Source organism: Melanostigma gelatinosum, assembly GCF_949748355.1.
Source record: "Melanostigma gelatinosum genome assembly, chromosome: 8".
Taxonomy (NCBI): Eukaryota; Metazoa; Chordata; class Actinopteri; order Perciformes; family Zoarcidae; genus Melanostigma; species Melanostigma gelatinosum.
The window spans coordinates 24,839,756-24,860,138 of NC_136641.1; the positions used below are offsets into that span (position 1 = coordinate 24,839,756).

The 20,383-nt window shown below is 41.9% G+C and overlaps 4 protein-coding genes across 5 annotated transcripts; 1 reads left to right on the forward strand and 3 right to left on the reverse strand.

Annotated features, from left to right (window-relative positions):
- Positions 1-244: 244 nt before the first annotated feature.
- Positions 245-8,339, reverse strand: pabpc1l (poly(A) binding protein, cytoplasmic 1-like; the record flags this gene model as incomplete). Of its 2 annotated transcripts, none has more annotated exons than XM_079273324.1 (14): positions 245-307; positions 1,219-1,349; positions 1,439-1,541; positions 1,639-1,775; positions 1,848-1,967; positions 2,055-2,142; positions 2,765-3,025; positions 3,152-3,247; positions 3,715-3,852; positions 4,241-4,335; positions 4,922-5,061; positions 5,615-5,730; positions 6,637-6,830; positions 8,147-8,339. In XM_079273324.1, 14 exons carry the CDS (start codon positions 8,337-8,339, stop codon positions 245-247), a joined length of 1,875 nt encoding a protein of 624 aa, XP_079129450.1. The 2 variants fall into 2 exon arrangements, with proteins under 2 accessions (XP_079129450.1, XP_079129449.1); XM_079273323.1 differs by having other exon boundaries at positions 1,439-1,547.
- A 1,647-nt stretch (positions 8,340-9,986) lies between these two features.
- Positions 9,987-14,912, reverse strand: LOC306781000 (14-3-3 protein beta/alpha-1-like). Its single transcript, XM_079273598.1, has 6 exons — positions 14,802-14,912; positions 13,258-13,559; positions 13,012-13,135; positions 12,324-12,487; positions 11,924-12,019; positions 9,987-11,816 (listed from the first exon to the last, which is right to left on the reverse strand). Exons 2-6 carry the CDS (start codon positions 13,549-13,551, stop codon positions 11,760-11,762), a joined length of 735 nt encoding a protein of 244 aa, XP_079129724.1. The 5' UTR covers positions 13,552-13,559; positions 14,802-14,912; the 3' UTR covers positions 9,987-11,759.
- A 1,978-nt stretch (positions 14,913-16,890) lies between these two features.
- ognb (osteoglycin, paralog b) lies at positions 16,891-18,790 on the forward strand. The gene is made up of 6 exons (XM_079272835.1): positions 16,891-17,042; positions 17,150-17,219; positions 17,452-17,616; positions 17,696-17,898; positions 18,389-18,481; positions 18,614-18,790. Exons 1-6 carry the CDS (start codon positions 17,022-17,024, stop codon positions 18,782-18,784), a joined length of 723 nt encoding a protein of 240 aa, XP_079128961.1. The 5' UTR covers positions 16,891-17,021; the 3' UTR covers positions 18,785-18,790.
- A 33-nt stretch (positions 18,791-18,823) lies between these two features.
- Positions 18,824-20,362, reverse strand: uqcc5 (ubiquinol-cytochrome c reductase complex assembly factor 5). The gene is made up of 2 exons (XM_079272836.1): positions 20,139-20,362; positions 18,824-19,376 (listed from the first exon to the last, which is right to left on the reverse strand). The coding sequence occupies exons 1-2, from the start codon at positions 20,290-20,292 to the stop codon at positions 19,288-19,290; spliced, it is 243 nt and encodes an 80-aa protein (XP_079128962.1). The 5' UTR covers positions 20,293-20,362; the 3' UTR covers positions 18,824-19,287.
- Between the last annotated feature and the right edge of the window lie 21 nt (positions 20,363-20,383).

A 20,383-nucleotide genomic window follows, 5' to 3' on the forward strand; every position in this document is an offset into this window, starting at 1 on the left:
CAATATTGTGACTTGATGTAGAGATCAGCTGAGCACAGGGGAGCTTTCCACAACAGGACATCCGTTTAATTGATGAACTGCAGTTATGTTCTGAGCTGCTGAAGGTAACCCGGTCCAGTCTTAACCAACAGCTGCTTTCATTAAGTCAGCACGAGCAGTAACTGTACTGCATGTGTTGTAAGGATTCATTCACCGCTGACAATAAATGGAGGAAGAGAAGTTGTTGCTGACCTGAAAGGACTCTTCACTTCTTAGGAGAGCATTCCTTCGCCTGGTGAGCCTGCAGGACGGCGATCGCCTCGTCCACCTGACCGGAGGACGGGACAAAGAAGATGCAATAATCCAGCCTCACTATCCATGCCACTCTCTGCTCTGGATGATCAATGTGAAGTTACAGCCAGGAGTCTTAGCTCAGCATAACCACCGGAAACTGTGTAAAGGTGACAAAGTCTGCCTAGCAGCACCACTAACGATCACTAACACACACCTAGAGAAACGAAACAGATTATACGATGTATTCGTCTTATTCGGCTGTAAATGGACTTGGACTTGTAAAGCGTCGTTCTCGTCTTCTGACCACTCAACGCACTTATTTTTCTTGTCACCTTTGCTCTGCCAGGTGACAGCTGCACAGTAATGATTCAGGGCTCATCACTGTGGGTTTGCTGACACAGTTTTTAATTGACTTAATGAACTGACAAAGTACATGTGGTCGGATACAACTGCATGTTGTATCCGTTGCATGTTGCAGTTTTAACAGCTTTTGACTTATTTATCGGGGAACATATCCGCACCAACGAGCCTACGAGTTGATTTGCATACATAGGTCACACACACACGGCCTTAAACAGATCGATTAAAACGTCGCTTCCTGAACAGATGTAATGATCAGCAGATGTTGTTTAAGTAGTTTGGCTTTTGTGATCATGTTATATTGTCATGTAGAATCCTGCGGTTGGTTGGTTTGCCTTCACACCACAAAACAAACTGCACCAGAGTCCGTTAGGAAGCGAACAGAGTTCCAGCAGACTTTGCACAGTTCGACTCTGGAGAAGTGATGAAAAGTGATGAAACAAGAGCAAATAAATAATGTAAATACAATTCTCTCTCTTTCTTTCTTGCGGGAGGTGGGCTATGATGGGGTAAACACACGACTCGGTACCAGCAACTGTATAATAGTTGTATAACAGCAAGACAAAAGAAAGCAACACCTCATACCTTAGAGTGCAGGGACTCGGGGGTCTCCAGCATGTGCAGCAGCTCAGAGTTGTCGATCTCCAGCAGCATGCCGGTGATTTTTCCAGCCAGGTTTGGGTGAAGGGAATGGATCACCGGGTACAATCGCTCCCCTACGCATCACAAGCAGGGAGACGGGATTAACCACAGAGTTCCTTCAATGGACAATACAGAGAAGCAGCAGAACTGAACGGTGGCCAACCGAGGAGCTGCTTCTGGTCCATGAGTGGAGCTGCAGCCAGCATCGAGGTGGTGAGGGGCTCGTGGCCTTGAATGCGCACCGGTGGCTCCATCACAGGAGCAGGAAAAACCTGAGGAGCGGAACAGTGAAAACTGAAGCACGGCTACACGGTGGTGATCAGTGTTTCGTTCCTGGTCCTGGTGCAGTGCAGACGACAGTACCTGTATTCTTGTCATGGGTGCAGGAACAGTCAGGACCTGCTGGACGTTCCTCACTGCAGGCGAGTACTTGTACTGGCCGCTCCTGGTCATACCGGGCATGTCCGTACGGCCTCCCACAGTCTGCGTGGCAATGTTATCTAAATAAAGACGTCACACGCGTCAGAAGTGACCGTCCACGCGGCCGGAGTTCCTCGTGTTCTCATACTTACTCGTCTTCTGCGAGGAGCTGATGATGCGCGGAGCCTGGGTGGAGGCCTGTCGGACCGTAGCGATGGGGGTCGAACCACGTCGGGGAACAGCGGGACCAACAAACTGGGTCGAGTAGGGGCCTGAAGAAAAGGACGCGCGACGTTTACACACATTGCATTCATCCATGCTGTATGTTCATGCGATCACATAACTAGTGACGGACTCACCCTGCAGCCTGGGGGGTTGACCTGTCCAGCGAGGAACTGGCCTCATGTTGCTGACGGCATTGTGGTTGTAGAAGGAGCGAGTTGGAGGCTGCGAGAACACATCAAGTTAAATATTACAGGTCAACCTCTGGATCACAGCTGATTTAAGCTTTGTAATTGTTGAACAGATACATCAGACACAGCAAAGCACTCATCACACCAGCAGCATCCTTAATTAACTGTAACGGTCAGTGAAGTTCGTCTTTATCTATTTCTCTAGGGGAGGGGGGGGGGGGGCATTTTAACATGATCTACCATGCTCAGAGATTTTAATATCATCACATGTAATGATTGTTTTATAACGCGTAATAATTACAGCTGCCATTACTGACGCAAACTCATTCGCTCTCCTGTAATTTAAATTCCGTTTAAACTTGCTCAAATTGCATACAATAATATTATCTGACAAAACTGAATGTATTTAGTGCATTTAGTTGCCATATTAGATTCTGGGGGTAAAAAATAACCTTTTCTAAAATGCGAATTTAGCGAGTAATCAAGAGGTTGGTCATCCATTAAATTGACTTGCTGCCACATTGTGGTTGGTTTGATTTAAATTTTCATCTTTCAAACTACTTTAAATTCAGACATTACTTTACAATCAATCAAAAAGCATTTTGCAGGATGATGAAGATCAGATTCCCTCTCGATCGCTGGTCAAACCTCCGTACCTGAGGAACCGTCATGTAGTACCCGGCCTGCTGGTACGAGTCGATGATGGGACTCGTCATGGTCCTCAGGGTAGCGATTCTCTGCATGTACTTGTTGGTGAGGATGGCCTTACGCTCCTCCCTCCGCTGAGCCAGAGCCACGTACAGAGGCTTGGTAGCGACGATCCTCCCGTTCATCTCCGTCACGGCTTTCGTCGCTTCCTCGGGTGAAGAGAAACAGACGAAGCCGAAGCCTTTGCTTTGGGAGCCGTCCGTCATCACCTGCAGCCAACGAGGAAACCATGAAAGCACTCAAACACCGGAGCTGCAGACCTGAGACTCAGTAACTTGAGGCTTTCATTGCCTTCAAGTCTCAAGTCTCTTGACTTGTGTGTGTTCTCTCGTTACCTTGGCACTGGTGATGGTGCCATAAGGAGCAAACTCCTTCCGGAGTCTCTCGTCGTCGATGCCATCGTCCAAGTTCTTCACGTACAGGTTCACCCCCTGGAACCAGAGACGGGGAAGAAATGCAACCGTTTCCTCCGTCCTTTTCACGTGCAGTTTAACGTTCCAGTACATTTCACAAAGTCCTCATCTGACTTTGTGAGTTTACTCATGTCACCAGTCTGCATTCAATGTCTACATAAATGTTTTCCTGCATGTTGAAGCAGTAACGGCTCATCTTACTCTGATTTGGGAAAACGTGTAGTACAGACCTTCTTAAATAAAAGGTCAGGCGCTGCTTTAAATAAACAGCAGTACCTTTTTACCATTATTTTCTTTATATTCAATGTAACTGGAAGCAAAACATTTCTTTGAACGAGCACAGGCGCTCAGCTGAACTACCTTGTATAGATTAACATCGACATGAAACAATTAAGGTGAAGCACTACTGCACCTACCTTTATTATTAGGTCTATAAAACTAAATAACACATAATAAACAGCTCCAGAATGTCTTCAGACGTTCACCTGGTAGCGCTGGATGCGATCCTGTTTGATCTGGTCAAACCTGCGCTTCAGCTCTCCCTGACGCTCCAGACGCTTCTGAGCCCGACCGACGTAGAGGATCTTCCCGGTCATGTCCTTCCCGTTCATTCCATCAACGGCCTGAGAAACAAGGGCAGCATCAACTTGCACCTTTGTTCATCTGCAGTACTGAACAACACCGACTCCAATATAAGAGAGTATGTGTCTTATTGTTGCACCTACAGTTTACATGAATTATTAATAATCATAGTATTTAGACATTTAGCATGAAGTAGTTATGTTAACATGCTACAGTGCTGCTAACATGTAAACTAACAGTTATAGAACATATTATACACTGTATTTCATGAGCGGGAGCAGAAAGACGGCGTGCCAAATAAAAAACAGATAAAGAGCAACACCAACACCAGACTGGCTCATTGTTCTCTGCCGATGCACTGAGTTGTCTGTAAACTACAAATCAAAGCTGCCGCAATGTCACTGTAATGAGTCTGGGTGCACACACTACCTTCTGAGCGTCCTCGTGGTTAGCGTAGTTTACGAAGCCAAATCCTCGTGAGCGGCCCCTCTCATCCTTCATCACCCGCACACTGAGAGTCCTCCCTGAGGGTTTGAGCACAAAACAGTCTAACGCAGAAGCAAAGTGCTCAAATGCGTTTGTAATCGCGCTACGGCGCCAAGCGCGAGCATGAACAAAGCTTTATACAACATGTAATACCAACTGTGCAGCGGTTTCTATTAATTACCCAAACTGTGGTCAATTTGTGGTCAATTTTAAGTACAATATCTCTGAGATGTAGAAGTATGAAATTACATTACATGGAAACACTCACGTGAAGTAGGTTACAAGTTATACTTAAGTAATTGAGGAGCCTAAATGTGCTTAGTTGCATTCCATCACTGCTAAAGCACAGAATTGTTTGAAAGAGCACCAAGATCTAGCCGTCACAGACCTAGCTTTCATAGGCCTAGCCTCTTAATGTTGCTGTCAAAGTGCACCAGATTGATGCATTCAACCCATAAAAAGGTACAGCATTTGCTCCAGGGGGAGCATGCCCCCGGTCCACCCACCACAGTCTCCCAAGATCCCCTGGGAATCACTGCTGTGGCATTCAATCCATCACAGAGAAGTTCCCCAAACTGAGCAGGGGAGCAACACGCAAAGAATAACAAAAATGTGCTTTCTTACCAAATGCCGTAAAGATTTCCTTGAGTTTCTCGTCAGTGTAGTCTTCACCGAAGTTTTTGATGTAGACGTTGGTGAACTTCATGGCTTTGGTGCCAAACTCCATCTCTCTCTCCTTCCGGGACTTAAAGTGTCCGACAAAGCTGCAGGCAGAATCAAACCCACCGCCGAGGGGACGATAAAGACGGGACAGGAAGAAAATCAGTTTATAAAAGTTAGTCTCTGGCTTCAGCATCAAAAAGACCGTTGATGAGGACAAACAACACATCAACATTTGTTTGACAAAAATGATTATTTCTGTAAACACTGTTCTCAGATGACAACATTTTAGATCAAATGTGAATGTTTCTCCTCCGATCATGAATGAGAAACCTTCGCTGTATAGACATCATCACTTTCTGATCTTACTTTGTCTCTTTAGTCCTAAAATCACAACACGCACAAAGACAACAGACCTACACACAGATCCTACTCATCCACTGACCTATGCAGGGACAACTGACATGTTTCCCCCAGAAAATGGGCCTTTGGGTTGACAATGCCAGATTCCAAATGTTTACCTGTCTTTTCACTGAGCAGGAAAACACGGAGAAGTCATCCAGTGTTAATTTACAGCTTATATACATGTTCTGCACTACTCTTTGCCTCAACGTACTCGTCTTACCAACCTATTGGGATTGTTTTTAGTTTACTCACACTTTCCTATCGTTCAGCAGCATCCCGTTCATGGTGCCGATGGCCCGGTTTGCAGCCTCGTGGGTCTCAAAGTGAACAAATCCGTAACCTTTGGAGCCTCTCTCGTCACAAACGACCTACGAAGACAAACGTGCAAATTACATCTCGCATTCTGAGTTACAAATATGTCATCTTGCACTTCAGATGAGAATTGACAACATCTTGTTACCAAAACCTTTATCAACTGCACTCATCATCCAGATTCGTCAACAACTCCGGATACATTTTCTGTGATTCTGACAATTTTGGAACCGGTTCCACCGATTCCCATCGTCACTGCAGCAGCTTTGTGACGGGAGCGTTGTCTGCTTCTGGTCGTGACTGGCGCAGCAATAAAGACCCTTTTCTGTTAGTGCTGATGAGGCACTTTTGTGGGCAGAGCGTCGGTGTGCTAAACATGTGCGTTAGTGCTGATGGCCGGTTTTGTTTTGTACAAAAAAAGAATCTACGTTTTTGTCCTTGGTGGTCTGGTGTCTCTCTCCGCTGGAGTCTGAGCTGGAGGAGTTTCTAGTGGACCTGGTTGATGTGATCTGATTTTGCGCGAAGGTCCGCAGAAGGCGAAACTATTAGCAACGTTTTCTCTCCGTCTCTGAAGCGCTTTGCCGATACTGTAGCTCTCTAGAGCGTCGGATCACAGTTCATCATCTCAGACGTACGAGGAGTCAATTCTGACATCCGACAAGACAGCAACACCAAGAATTAGTTCCCAATTTCTCAAAATGGCTGCCGACAGCCATCCTTACTGTGGAGCGCTGATTGTACTCGTCATCATGTTTTGGATTTAGTTAACATATTTTACATGTTATGAGTTTATTGCTCTGATCATCAGTTATGTTTGTGTGATTTTGTATTCTTTTGCCACATCAGCGTATACTTTATATAATATGAATATTGTTATGACAGCCTTACTCATACACATCATGATGAAGACAAGTGGATCAACCACGCAGTCAGTAACCAAGAGGACGACCGAGGCCGCTTACCTTGCAGGACAGAATATTGCCAAAGGCTGAGAAGGTGTCATACAGCGCCTTGTTGTCAATCGACTCATCCATGTTCTTGATGAAGATGTTTCCCACACCGGACTTCCTGAGTCCCGGGTCACGCTGAGACCACATGATACGGATCGGCCGACCCTTGATAACGTCGTAGTTCATCGTATCCAGGGCGCACTCCGCTAAGATAATAATACAACAATCACAAAGTCCTTTAGTCACAAACAGCATCTTCATTACAGTTGACATAAAGCAGCACTACTCATCATGCAAGACCATGTTTCTCAAAGCCACGGATGCTTCCTTGGTAGGACGGGTCCTTCCTCGTCGGGTCCTGTCGAGGCTCTTTCTGTACAGTCGGACATCCGACGAGGATGCCGTGTGCTTAAGAGATGGACCGGATTTTTTTGTTGTTGTTTTTTACTTCATATATTTGGTAGGGACAGCGCACATTAATGAAACATTTGATCCACGCCTTCATTTTTTTTCAAATTTAAAACATATTTTAAGAGCTGGTCTAGGACATGGGTTTTTACTCATAGACCAAATGTAATGTAAAGTGTCTGAGTATTCTGAAAAGCGCTCTATAAATAAAATGTATTATTAATATTATTTATTCCAGTAAATGCGCCAAGAGGCTATTTTTCATCTGTGGTCGCAGAATACCAGATACGTTACTGAGAAGATTCAGTACAATAACATTTTCTAGTAGAAATATTGATTTTGCATTCCTCAAAACAATATTCAGTTTCAAAACATGTAGGTCTATTAAAAAAAAAGTATGTATATAAACAGGGATTTGTACAATGATTTTAATTCATAAATGTACAAATGCTCTCCTCAATGACACCAGACTAAAACGGGGAAAAAACACACTTCATTAAAACTCAACAACCATAATGAAACTCATCAGGCCTTGAAGATCTATGAGTGAAGATACAGCAACTGGAATAGCAATAAAAAACAAATGTGGAGTGATGAGGTGAAATAACTGAACGTTTACCAACATATTTTCCATTTACAATTCAGGGGACAGGAAACGAGCGGCGCACAGAGGATTGTGGGTGTTTTAGGAGCGCGTAGGATACACGCGTGTCCTTCAAAGTCTCCTAAACGAAGGACTCGGTCCTCAGTAGAATTGGAAAGATCGTTCGGTGGGATTCAATGTTGTAGCATCGTTGAAATTCAGTGGTTGAAGGATCCTTTCCTTTACTTTGAGAAACACCCTCAGTCACATTCCACTTCCTTTTACCAAAACAGAATGATCTGATTATCGTTACCCTATCAGCTGATCCATTCGGAGTATCATCCCCACAAAATCATAACATAAAACCTTGTCTACATTTGATTTATCTTTTAATCCTTGTTTTAGGCCCATGCCTATTTCTAGACCATTGCAGTGGATCCACAGTGGGTGACACGGTCCAGTGTATTACTTTGAGAAACATTCAAGTGTGTCGATTTAATTTATTGCATTTTTACAAAACGGGTACGTTACCATCCGCCGGTTGCTGGAAGTTAATGTAGGCGTATCCCAGGGATCTGCGGGTGATGATGTCACGGCACACACGGATGGACATGATTGGTCCGGCAGGAGAGAACTTCTGGTAGAGCATGGCCTCCGTGACGTCGGGGTGCAGGTCGCCTACATACAGAGAGGCGAGGGGGTACGATGGTGGACTGCTGTTCATCTTGGGTGACAGCTGGTTCAAGAAAGAAAGATGTGAGTATTAAATGAACAAGCTGAGACAAAGACTATATCCTCTGAGGAGTGTTTATTAGGTACGCAAAGTTACATCCCATGCAAACCTCCACAAACAGCGCAGCAACAATTCTACCTTTATAGACTCATACATCTTGTCTAAAATCCACTATGAGCATCATGAGGCGAGTCAAACTGAATGTTATTTTGAAGAGAAACCCGAATAAATAATGTTTGAAGTTTTCACAGCAATATTAAATAGAAAGAGGGAATTATTATGGCCCGTCTACCTTAGATCTAAGCAGCTTATAATACATAACTAAAACTACTAACAACAGGATTCTTTTTAAGCAATAAAAATGTAATCTTTTATTTCCTTTTAATTTAAATTGTGTTTTTTTTTTATTGCAAATAATCACTATAGATGACTTTATCAAAGTCATACCAATTTACATTTTTTTGACAGTTTACAGACATAAAACAAAAAATATTTCGGGAAGGTGCTGAAAAAAGAAGCGTCTAGAGACTTGTATACCAGCTGCAACATCAAAACAACAACATAACACATCTGTACTGGCTTATATAGCTCAACAATCGGCACTTGGCAAAAAAACTAACCATTCACCACATTTTTGTCAAAACCGTGATATGATCCACCATGAGTTGCACCACAACTTGTTTATTTGGTCCATCACGTTTATTCCAACGAGGGTCAAACGTATTATTGTTTAAAAACTGTATAAAGTTCGAATATTTAATATAAATATATTTATATTATATAAATAAATATTATTATTAATAATAATATTTTAGCCAACTATGTGAACACAAACCATGTGTGGTTAAGAAAATAAATATAAATAAAAACAATTAAGTATGCTAATTACCATGTCGAGAGAAGGGGCGTGGCTAAATGCTGGGGGGGATGAAAAGGTTCCGCGATCTAAAAAAAAATAAAAAAATAAAAAACGCCCGACACAAATCAAACATTTAAACAAGTTTTATCAACTAATTCTGGCAGAACTTAAATAAAACAAATCAGGCCATGACTACAGAAAAGTTACAATATTAAAAAATGATCGTAAAACATTAACTGACTTGCTAGCAAAAAACACTTAAGCTAGCTGAAGTTAAAACGAGCTAAACTTTAATGTCACAACTTTTCTTCGACCGCTTCACATTAAAAGTTCGTCGACATCGGCGGCAGTTGAGGGAACTCTCAATTTACAGAAAAACGATTAAAAATCGATTGAGGTTACTTACGGCTTTCTTAAATAGCTAATGCTGTCCGGATAACTGTTACTGGTCTCAGTGTAGCGGGTCGTTTCCACATGGACGGTGAGGTTGTTTTCGTTTAATTACGACCGTGGAACACCTGCAGCGCTCCCTCCGCGCGTAGTCGTTTCAATTAAGCTGTGAGAGGGCCAGAGCGGTTGACTGGCGTGATCATTCCGCGATGAAAAGTAGTTCCCACATATCGAGGGCTAAAAATCTTATTTTTTCTTCCTAAATAAAAACACAGCCCATCCACAATTTAACACCAAATCTCGGTGAATCCAAGCTGTCTTTATGAACTGCTAAACCATGTTAAATTTCCTTGTGAACAAAAAAAGAAGACGTAATTTGCCTGTTATCTTAAACGAAACTTTATTTCACTGAATGGTCTTTGACACTTTCCTATTTCTTACATGTATAGTGAAACTAGAATGGTTTTAAGATACATAAACACAAAGCTAGAATTACACCAACCATTTGTTTATCTCCATTTCGTCATTGCTTTTTTTTTAGAGCTATTCTAAAATCTTCACAACCACGTGTGTGCACTGGGTAATAATAGACTGTTACAGAAGCAAATTTTTTTTAGCCATAAGACTTAAAACAAAGCAAGTAGATACCCGATATACAGACAGGCTTCGTTCCACATTCACTAACTGCATTTTCATCAAGCATAATAATAAACTGACATGAAGTTTTTTGTTTTTTTTCCCTGAACAGAAGATTATTTCAATTCATTGGAGCGTTGTCAGAGAAAACAGACTGTCAGCTATAATGTGGAATGGTGTCTCTCAACTACAATATGTGGAATGTTGTGGTGGTAAATGGTATTGTGACACTGAGCTTCTTTCCAAAAGTGATGACTTGGGACTTTTTCCCAAATTTGCCCCCTTCAAAATAGACCTGATTTTTGAGGAGATCATTCACACCAGCTATCCTTAAAAAGCAGAGAGCTACACCTGGGTGGAAACTGACGTCAGGATGTAGCCATTTGAGTTGGTCTGGTCTCGCGCTTTCCCTTTGAGATTTCTAAAAACAAGCAGATGCTGCCACAGAGGCTGCAAGAGAAAGCCAGGCACAGATATTTTTTGTGTTTTTTTTGTTGGAGAAAACAACCGCTTTAAGAGGAATATTTTGCAAGCAGGGTTGATACAGTGTGGTAAGACATTTTTTTTTCAATTAACATCAATAAAAGGTTACTTTAGGTTTTACATACAGATGACAGTCAATCTTGCAAAATACATGGAACCACATTTACACACATACAATTTTCATTGTACTGAGATCAAGCAGCACCTGAACAGTGAGTAAAACTACAATGACAATCCATTCTAAAGTTAAAAAATAAACTTTAAAAAAAAACAAAAAAACAGAGCACTGCCTTTCCGAAAGCCTAATAATGTGGAATGTCTGAACAAATCTAACATGACAATTTAAGGGGTCCCTTAAAACTTTGAAACTGTGAACATGATCAAGGAGCATTACACCAAGATGTCAGTGTCACAATACAGCCCACCTCCTTTCTGTATGAGCCCACAGCAGAATTGCAGTTGGTTGTTAATACAGGATTGTACGTGTGCCTGGAAATTCAAACACAAACACAAAAAAACAAATACGTTTTTGGGTTGTGAAGCAAATGGAACGCCTACCATCACAGTGTTTGGTGGAAATCAACTGCCAGTATAATTACCATACAATGAAACCTGTAAATATCATGAGGAATCACAAATAAGAAAGTAACAAAAAAAAAATAAAAAGCACAACAAACTAGCTGGGACAAAGGGATTTGGAAGGACGATTAGAATTCAAAACAACCCCCCCCTCCCACCCCCAGACCGCACACACACACACTGTCATACCCTTTCACACTTGTTCTTTCACTACATACACGACGCCAACAAAAACAACATTGACTCACTACTCAATACAACATGTTTCCACAAAGTGACTGAATCTGCTAACTGAAAATCACCCTGTCACCTCACAGAGAACTGAGAGGGGTAAACTAGTTGGTCAGGAGCAATTCAGGCTGCTTGTCATACAGAAGTGGGAGGAGCTGATGGAGTGGAGGGGGATGTATATAAGCTGTCTGTGTTTAAGATAAGAGTGTAGGTGGATTAACAGTGCAATTCCATTAGTTTTCCCCGTCTCCGGTCTCTGCCTCATCTGCCTGGTTTTCTGATGTCCACAGCTGGGAACAGAGACAGGGAGACGTTATAGTTTATAGTGTAGACTTTGAGTGAAACACCGGGATCAATCAGGAGGGGGAGACAAAAACAGCCCGGGCCGAAAACTCACGGTCAGGTTGTCCCTTAGTAGTTGCATGATCAGGGTACTGTCTTTGTAAGAATCCTCGTTCAAAGTGTCGAGTTCAGCGATGGCGTCATCAAATGCCTAAAATACAAAGATTTCAAATTGTTATTTCAACTTTAATAATCCCGCAGCATCCTGTAAACACTGTGTGGCACAGACTATGCAAAACAGAACATTTGTTTGAGCTAGTCAGCACTGAGCATTTCACTGAGCTGGATGGGTATTATCTTCGCAGGCACCTCTTCTCACCGATATCACTGATGCTCGGTAGACAGATACCAATGATGAAAATGTACCCACGGTTTCTGGCCATTTACGATGTTTGTGTTCAATTCAAATTACAGTTAACGGTTTCAAAACTATAACATTAGGCTTCAGTTCATACCCCCTTAGCCAGAGCGCAAGCCTGGTCCGGGTTGTTGAGGATTTCATAGTAGAAGACTGAAAAGTTGAGGGCCAGGCCGAGCCGGATTGGGTGTGTTGGCTGCATCTCGCCCTTGCTGATGTCAAAAGCTTGCTGGTACGCCGTCTGGGAATTGTCCACTGTATCTTTAGGCAGAAAAGGGTGAACAAAAAATGAACAGTCACTGTTTAAAACACATTTTAAAGCAGTATTTTGTGGGCCACCTGGGGGCAGCACAACAAGCAAATAACAATGGCATACTGTATTGTCAGACAGGGAGAAACACCATCATTTATTTGGAGTAATCTTTGTGTCTGCCTAACCTCCCTTTAGCTTTGTTTCAGTCACTATGTCCTGAGGAAAGTATGTGTCTGTAGGTGCTGAATGCTCCACTGTGTTCACTATATGTGGCCCAACTTAGACAGCTTGCCCTCTGTATGTCAACAACTGTCTGCTGTTGCTGGAAACAAAGTGGATAAGAGTTGTTGTGAGAGGGAATCAAACAATAAATTGTTGGGCCACATAGAGTTGAGAGGGACTGCACAGTAATGCTCTGTGGGACCCTTTCACATAGTTATTTGACCCATTGTTATTATATAATATTCATCAATGCAGCTTTAAGTACACTGTTGCAGCACATATTCATAATGTTGATCATGTCCTCACTTACCCTTCTTAATATCCCCAGATGCAACCTCAGACAGGTATCTATAATAGTCGCCTTTCATTTTCAGATAGAACACCTTGCTCTCAGCAGCATTTGTATTGCCAATGAGAAAGTTGTCCAGTAGCCCCTGAAAACAACAATTAAACAGCTCAGTTGTGTGTTAATCAGGCTCAATGACACACAAGCACTTTACAAGTGTATGACTTTGGGTCTGTTTGTATTCGCCAAAAAATAAAAGAAATCCCTTACGAGCACATCGTGGCAGATTTCCCGCAGCTCGGCTTCAATCTTCTCCCGGTATTCGCGTGCCATCTGCTGCTTTTTGTCGTTGCCCTCGGTCTTCTGCTCGATGCTGGAGATGACTCGCCAGGATGAGCGGCGTGCGCCCACCACGTTCTTGTAGGCGACGGAGAGAAGGTTGCGCTCCTCGTTTGACAGCTCGGCACCTTGCTCCGTCACCGACTTCATGGCTGCAGCCATGTCATCATAGCGCTCTGCCTGCTCAGCGAGCTTGGCCTTCTGTACCAGGTAGTTCTTATCCATTTTCTAAACTGGAGGGAAAAAGAAATACAAATTAGTACAGGTTATGTGGAGTTAAATCAAAAGCCAAGATAGCGCTCACATTGTCCATTCATTGGACATTTCTGTGTTTGTACATTAAGTGTCAAGAACTGATTTTATTTTAACCTGGCAGACCAGGAAACCCTGCATCCAATGGAAAGTGAGGATGAGCAGTGCGAACTGGGCCCATTGGCAAGTGGGTCAACCACACAACCATCACTAGCTGTTATCTAGCTACATTAGACGACGCTAGCTTAGCTAACTATTAGCCACTCCACTCACAAATAACGACACATTAGCAACAATATAACGTTATCTAATCCTGTTAGGCCGCCAATGTAAATGGGAGCAAATCAAAATTGTGAATCGGATCGATCGCGTTTACCAAAGCTAACCGTTGACATCAAGTTAGTCGAAATAGACCATGCTGGGAACATAAGGGGAGGGCATTAAAAACCTGTGTGTCGTTTAAAAACATTTTAGATTTTTGATTTGATTTATTTGTATAAAACAATGTAAATACATGTATAAATATAAAATTACAAATAATACAAATAAATACATTAAAAAATACAGGGTGACACAAAAAAGCGAAAAACACTTGTTTCCATTGTGGCCCATCGTTCCTCAAGCCAGAAACCCGTGTGTGTATCACATTTGGTATCATCGTAAGACGCTAAGACTGTTGATTCAATAATTAGGTTAATGACGGTGGTTAGAGACGAGAAAGGGTTGATGACCGCTATCAATCTGACGGTAACGGCAGCTAGCAGCTAACATTAGTTAGTACTAGGCCAGCGTGACCAACGACTGACTTTCGTTTGTTAAAATATATAAAATAAATACTCGGTTAGGGTGTTGGCAACCCATTTTTAAAATACAATGAACAGAATATAAAAACATTCTAATGCAATGTCTGAACGTTGCGTTTGGCGTTTTAATTCATTTCTAACAGCTGTATATCACGGCCCGCCCAGGCTGAACGAGCCTGTCAGAACAAAAAGTGTCATGGAACCGTTAGCTCGCGAGCGTTAGCTGCTAGCTCGCTAGCGTTAGCAGCTAGCTAGCGCGCGCTAACCCACTTGCCTTTCAACAAACCCCCGCGAGCTTGGTCCGTTATCGTGACGGCTTCAACCCGGACACGATGAAAAAGCTATTCTAAGATTGAGCTCCTCGTGCAAATATATAGTATTCTAATGCGCTCTGTATAAGTACGACGTTATTACACTTACAATATTGGTGACTTTAAGGCCTGCTTTTTTTTCCTCTCTCTCACTCTCGCGCGCTCTCACTCTCTCGTTCTCTCTCTCTGGTCAATTCAGCCTCCGTCCTCCGTGTCGTCGTTCAGGGCAGTAATTACCACTTCCGCTTCACAGCCACTTCTGTTTCCTCGTTGCTCACCACACATCTGCCTTACATAATGCAGCAACTGAAATAAGATCATTAATATATAACATAGACACTCAACAGCTCACATATTGTGTGTGCTTACATCGCATTCTCATAATCTATTTTGGATTGAGATGGTTACATGAGGATTTTTATTTATTTATTCAAATGTATTTAAAGCAAAGAATGTTTATTGTTTGGTTGCATCTTTGCACTACTGTTTAGTTAGTTCATTTAATATTCTATTTCATTGTATATATTGTGCATTTTTATATCTAATATTTTTACTCTTATTGTACATTGTGCACTTTATATTTAATATTTTTACTCTGTTATTTTATTTACCTGTATCAAAATGGCTGCTGTAGCAAAAATATGTCCCCTTGCGGGATTAATAAAGTAACTATCTATTAATTAATAAAGTAACTATCCATCTGTCTGTCTTAATGTAGCTGCTTTAAACTCGTACAACATTGACATTATCCCTTTCTATCATTCTGCTTCAACATGAGAGCCATCTGCATTTAAACACATTATAAATATAAACAATTTTGGGCAGGACATTGGAAGCCTCCTATTGGTTGTAATCGTGTGGAAACATATTATCAGTAACTGAGACGCTTCATACGTGTGAGAAAAGCTCCTTTTTGCTTCCCATCATGCACAGCAAGATCAAAGGTAAAGGTCAGTGTGCAATTTGCTCGAGGACACTTAAGCAGATCCGGATGTTTATCGGTGGGCTTGAACACGATAAATCTTCCTATAGCACAAGCAGTAGAAGAAGAAAAAGGTAAAACATCTTTATGACAATTTCCTGCAGGCTCCATGTTTGATCTTTGCCTGAGTGCATATGACAACAGTGCCGTTTCTCCTTTTTTTAGATGAATCACAGTTTATAAAATGTCATTAAATAGTAAACCCAGGGATACATCTTCAAATTGCTTCTCCAAATTCCACAGATGTTCAATTTGTTATGAAATGAGACAGAAAAACAGGAAATCCTCACATTTGAGAAGCTGGAACCACAAATGTTTCGAGTTTTTGCATAAAAAAGGACTTGTGAATGACTGCTGATCAAAGGTGATTAGTTATCTGCCGATCAACTAATTAATGAATCGACTAATAGTTTCAGCGCCAATTGTTGTTTTTCTACATTTTGACAATAAGTGGTCGTAATCGTAGTAGTTTTATTATCTCTCTGAAGAAGAGGAAGCATGTGAGTTTTGGACACCTCACATATACGGTAATGTTAATCGCTGTCCGTTAGAGAGACGGTGGTCCCTGCATTCATTAGGAAACAAAGACACATCGCCTCATGGAAAGTGTTCAGGATACATTTTGTAACTGTCCAGTTGCTAGAATGCTAAAATGTTTTATCATAATGCAGAAAAAGGGATTACAGCTGCACACCAGAACTCCTCCACGATTAATAAACAAACTGAAGACAAATATTCCTTCAGAAATAGAGTCACAGCCATCTCCTAAAGAGACACAAATAACTGCCGTTATCGAGTTGGTATGAAGTATGAAGCTGAAAAAGGGAAATATTATTATTCTCTCTACAGTTCAGTGTGAATCACTCCATTTTTTCCATTAATTACTTAAATTCAGGACCACTCTCTCTTTCCAGTAACATTATTTTGTCGACTAAAGTCAAATTTAAAAGCAGCGTTCATCACGTGTACCTACCGTACTGATTATCCTATATGCATTTGAATCATCCCTTTGTGCTCAGTATAAACACTTTGTCCGTTTTCTACACAACAATAACAATACATCTCTTTAGAACCTTCTGACCACTGACAGCAACACAAACACAGCATGTGTTGAGTTAAAGTCTGTTTCCTTTTCTTACTCAGCAGCAGCTTAATAAGAAACAAAAAAAAGAAACTGGATGGAAAAAAAGATTTCTGCTCACATGAACCTCTCGATCGCAGCCCAGCAGACGGACGCTCTCTCTCCTCTCGCCAGCTACTAAGACACAATGATGCAATTCAGGACTTTACTTTTGACATCTGTGATGCTCCCGTGGATGCTGTCTTTTGCAGAAAAAAAATAAAAGCATGGAAGTGAGAAAACCTAAGGTAAAGATATCTTTTTGGGGGGTTTGAGCGGGGTGGAAGAAATGCACAATCGTCTGGAGTCGGGGATGTAAAGAATAGTTATTAAGATTTCTCCTTTTTTTTCACAGAAAAACACTACAACGGTTCCAAACTTTAATGTCCTTCAAGACACCGAACCAGCAGCTCCTAGAGCCCACGGTAAGGTCCGTTTAGACAGATCTAAGTTCTCAACAACAGTTTCAAAGCCGATTATGCAACACTTGCTGAGGCATTCTTCCACATTTTTGTGAATGTAGCTAAAGCCCCATATTATGTAATAACGGGGCCGATTAAGTGTCCTCATATCAACTGTCTGGTGTAGTTTTAAGCTGCACTGTCACATCGTTTTCTGTCCAAAAGGTGATGATGAAAACGTTTGTGATGTTTCCAGAGCTGCCGACTTGCCTGCTGTGTGTTTGCCTGAGCGGGTCCGTTTACTGCGAGGAGGTGACCCCGGAAATGTCGGCCGTCCCGGCGCTGCCAAAGGAAACGGCGTATCTCTACGCACGTTTCAACAAAATCAGAAAAATCAGAAACCAAGACTTTGCAAACATGGGTGAATACAAGTCGTTGTGATAGTTTAGTCTTCAGTGAATGTCATCTTTCAAGCTCACTTCCTGTGTTTTGTCCCTCAGCCACAATAAAAAGAATCGACCTAACCGGGAATCTCATCTCCGAGATAGAAGACGGAGCCTTTTCTAAACTTCCAGATCTCGAGGAGCTCACTCTGGCAGAGAACAGACTGACTAAACTCCCCATGCTGCCCGGCAAGCTGGTGTCCTTCAACGCCAATTTCAACCGGCTCAGAACCCAGGGTGTGAAGGCAACCGCGTTTAAAGTAAGTCTGCAGACGTGATGCACTTTGCATGTGTTTGCATGTTTGATACAGCCAGCGGCCCAATCACCAGAATCATAAAGACAAAGCATTTCAGGGACCATTATTGTATTTGTTTGAGTGTGAACTGTAATTAATGGTGGAAGAAATAAAACCTAAAGCTTGGTGAGAGTAGAAACCCCCCTGTGAGAGAGTGAGAAATGTATTTCAATACACTAATATATTCGTGGAATTTCATGTGTGAAAGCGCAGGATGGATAAATGTAAAACTTAATGTCATTTAGACAAGGGTTTAAGATTTAATTTGGAATTCATATTTGTATTTGTTAAATTTTTAATTATGTTTGTTAAAAGGGCCAAAATGTTTTTTCCCTTGTGTTTTTGTTGCCGTCTGAGAATACAGTGTATATATATATATATATATATATATATATATATACACACACACACACACTGCTTATGCTTATGCTAATAAACAGCTTTGTTGTTGCAGAAACTCACCAGGCTGACATATCTCTACCTTGGAAACAATGAACTGGCAGCAGTGCCCCAACTTCCAGAGTCTCTGCACGTCGTTCACCTGCATGTAAGTTCACATGTGACTCACAGAAGCTCTGGGGAAGAAAGTTGATTCTGTTTTGTTCCCGTCAGAAGAAAGCCAGCGGTTGTAGCTACGTGACGGTATAATTGTTTTCTCTCCTGTGTGTTTGTTCTGCAGAACAACAAGATCTCCACAATAACAGACGAGACGTTCTGCAAAGGCAACACCAGCCACTACATCCGCACCAACATGGCCGAGGTGAGACTGGACGGGAACCCCGTCACGCTGTCCGAGCACCCCAACAGCTTCATCTGTCTGCAGTCGCTCCCTATCGGATGGTACAACTGAAAGTAACCCAGAGCATGCTTTTGACGGAGGTAAACCAGTCACAAAGTGCAGTTCTTATGTTACATTTAATGTAGTCAACTCTAGTGTACAGTGTACGATCTCTTAGAAGCAGACATAAGTCATGTCATTACAGTAAAACAATATTTAAACAAGGATTGTTTCTTATCTTAGATGATGTTGCACAGATACTGGCAGATTGTGATGTCTCTACATACAAAGACTCATTTCTATATCTTTTATTTTGTTGCAATTTAGTTGAGACACTTTTGTCTCGGCATGTGCTATGAATATGTCAATATGAGACCATTGTTGAGATGATTATTACTGCCAATAGTTCTTATTAAAGATAAACTTGCATGCTTCTCCATCAGCCTTGCACTCTTGACTCCTTCATAACTGTGATACGGTTGTTGCGACATGCTATGAAGTACAGTCCAGCCTGCAGGAAACAAGTCAGAGAGTCCAAGAAGGTGTCCTTAGTCCACATTAAGTCCCACCACCGCTCACTTGGCTGCAGGCTCATCAAGAACCAAACCATCTGCTATCTTCTGCTGGTAATCCCGCTCTGATCGTTTCCTTCGGTAGACATCATCTGGAAAAGAAGTAAAAGACTGAATGAGGCACTTGAAATGTAGACAGGTCTGATGCTGTTAAAGCTGCAGGAAGTGATCAATAATATTCATAATGACTGCATACCATTTAGGTGAGCTAGTTCAAAGGGTGCACTTAATGAAGCTGAGCCATGTTCTTCAAGCAATGACAAATCTGAATGTCTTCCGTGAAGACGGTTTATACCAGGACACGGGAAACCAAAACAGCTGTAATTCATTGAAAATAAGAATAAAAGAGTTTGCAACTGCAACAGATATGCAGTAAGGAAGCAGTTCTAACACAAACTAGTCTGCATTAGGGGCTGATTGTATTAACTCACACCGATAACCTGCTAGTTTGAGACCACGATCAGCCACAGGTAGTTTGTGTTGAATGGAAATCACACCAAAAATATCATAATTTAATCGATACTGAGGTACTAAGTCAAGGTATATTGTGACATGTATTTCTATGTGTCAGCAGCTGTGCATGCAGCTCCCTGACCTGTACTGTGTCCTTAAAAATGCCATCTTTTTCCAAGTTTCCTATTAGTAGTGAGAAGAGGAGAGGGAGGTTTGAGGACATATTTGAAAAGGTCAACAAGGGTTGTTGTGGGTCTTAAATCTGTCCACAAAGCACAGTCCTAACAGGAGGCCCACAGTAAACAGTGAGGTACTGAAACAAGCAACTTGCCAACTGTTCAAGTAAAAAAACTGAAGTTCAACTGTCGTAAAACAAACTCAATGTGTGCATGTATACTCACAGAAAGTCTCTTTTCCAATCCTCACGTTGATCATGATCCACTCCATAACGCCTCCGATGCAGAAGAAGACGGGGAGGAACCTGTACGTCCCGAGGCGTTGTTTGCCCGGAACAAGGCTCAGTATATATTTTACTTTATCACTCTTTCTAAACATCGTAAATAGATATTAAACAGCCTGCAGAGAAACGTGTCCTCTCTACTTGTTACAAGAGCAATGGACGCGAGAATGGGTGCGCTCGTTTTGT

Bases quoted from the DNA above. Each gene is read 5' to 3' on its own strand.
- LOC306781000 (XM_079273598.1), bottom strand. From the start codon at position 13,551: ATGGATAAGAACTACCTGGTACAGAAGGCCAAGCTCGCTGAGCAGGCA. The intron at 12,488-13,011 runs GTAAGTGAGGAC...TTCTGCCTAAAG, and splicing joins ATCTGGGGATATTAAGAAGG to ATACAGTGGACAATTCCCAG. The intron at 11,817-11,923 runs GTGAGTTTTCGG...CTCTGTTCCCAG, and splicing joins TACTAAGGGACAACCTGACC to CTGTGGACATCAGAAAACCA.
- ognb (XM_079272835.1), top strand. From the start codon at position 17,022: ATGGAAGTGAGAAAACCTAAG. The intron at 17,043-17,149 runs GTAAAGATATCT...TTTTTTTCACAG, and splicing joins TGGAAGTGAGAAAACCTAAG to AAAAACACTACAACGGTTCC. The intron at 17,220-17,451 runs GTAAGGTCCGTT...TGATGTTTCCAG, and splicing joins AGCAGCTCCTAGAGCCCACG to AGCTGCCGACTTGCCTGCTG.
- uqcc5 (XM_079272836.1), bottom strand. From the start codon at position 20,292: ATGTTTAGAAAGAGTGATAAAGTAAAATATATACTGAGCCTTGTTCCG. The intron at 19,377-20,138 runs GTGAGTATACAT...CTTCTTTTCCAG, and splicing joins GATTGGAAAAGAGACTTTCT to ATGATGTCTACCGAAGGAAA.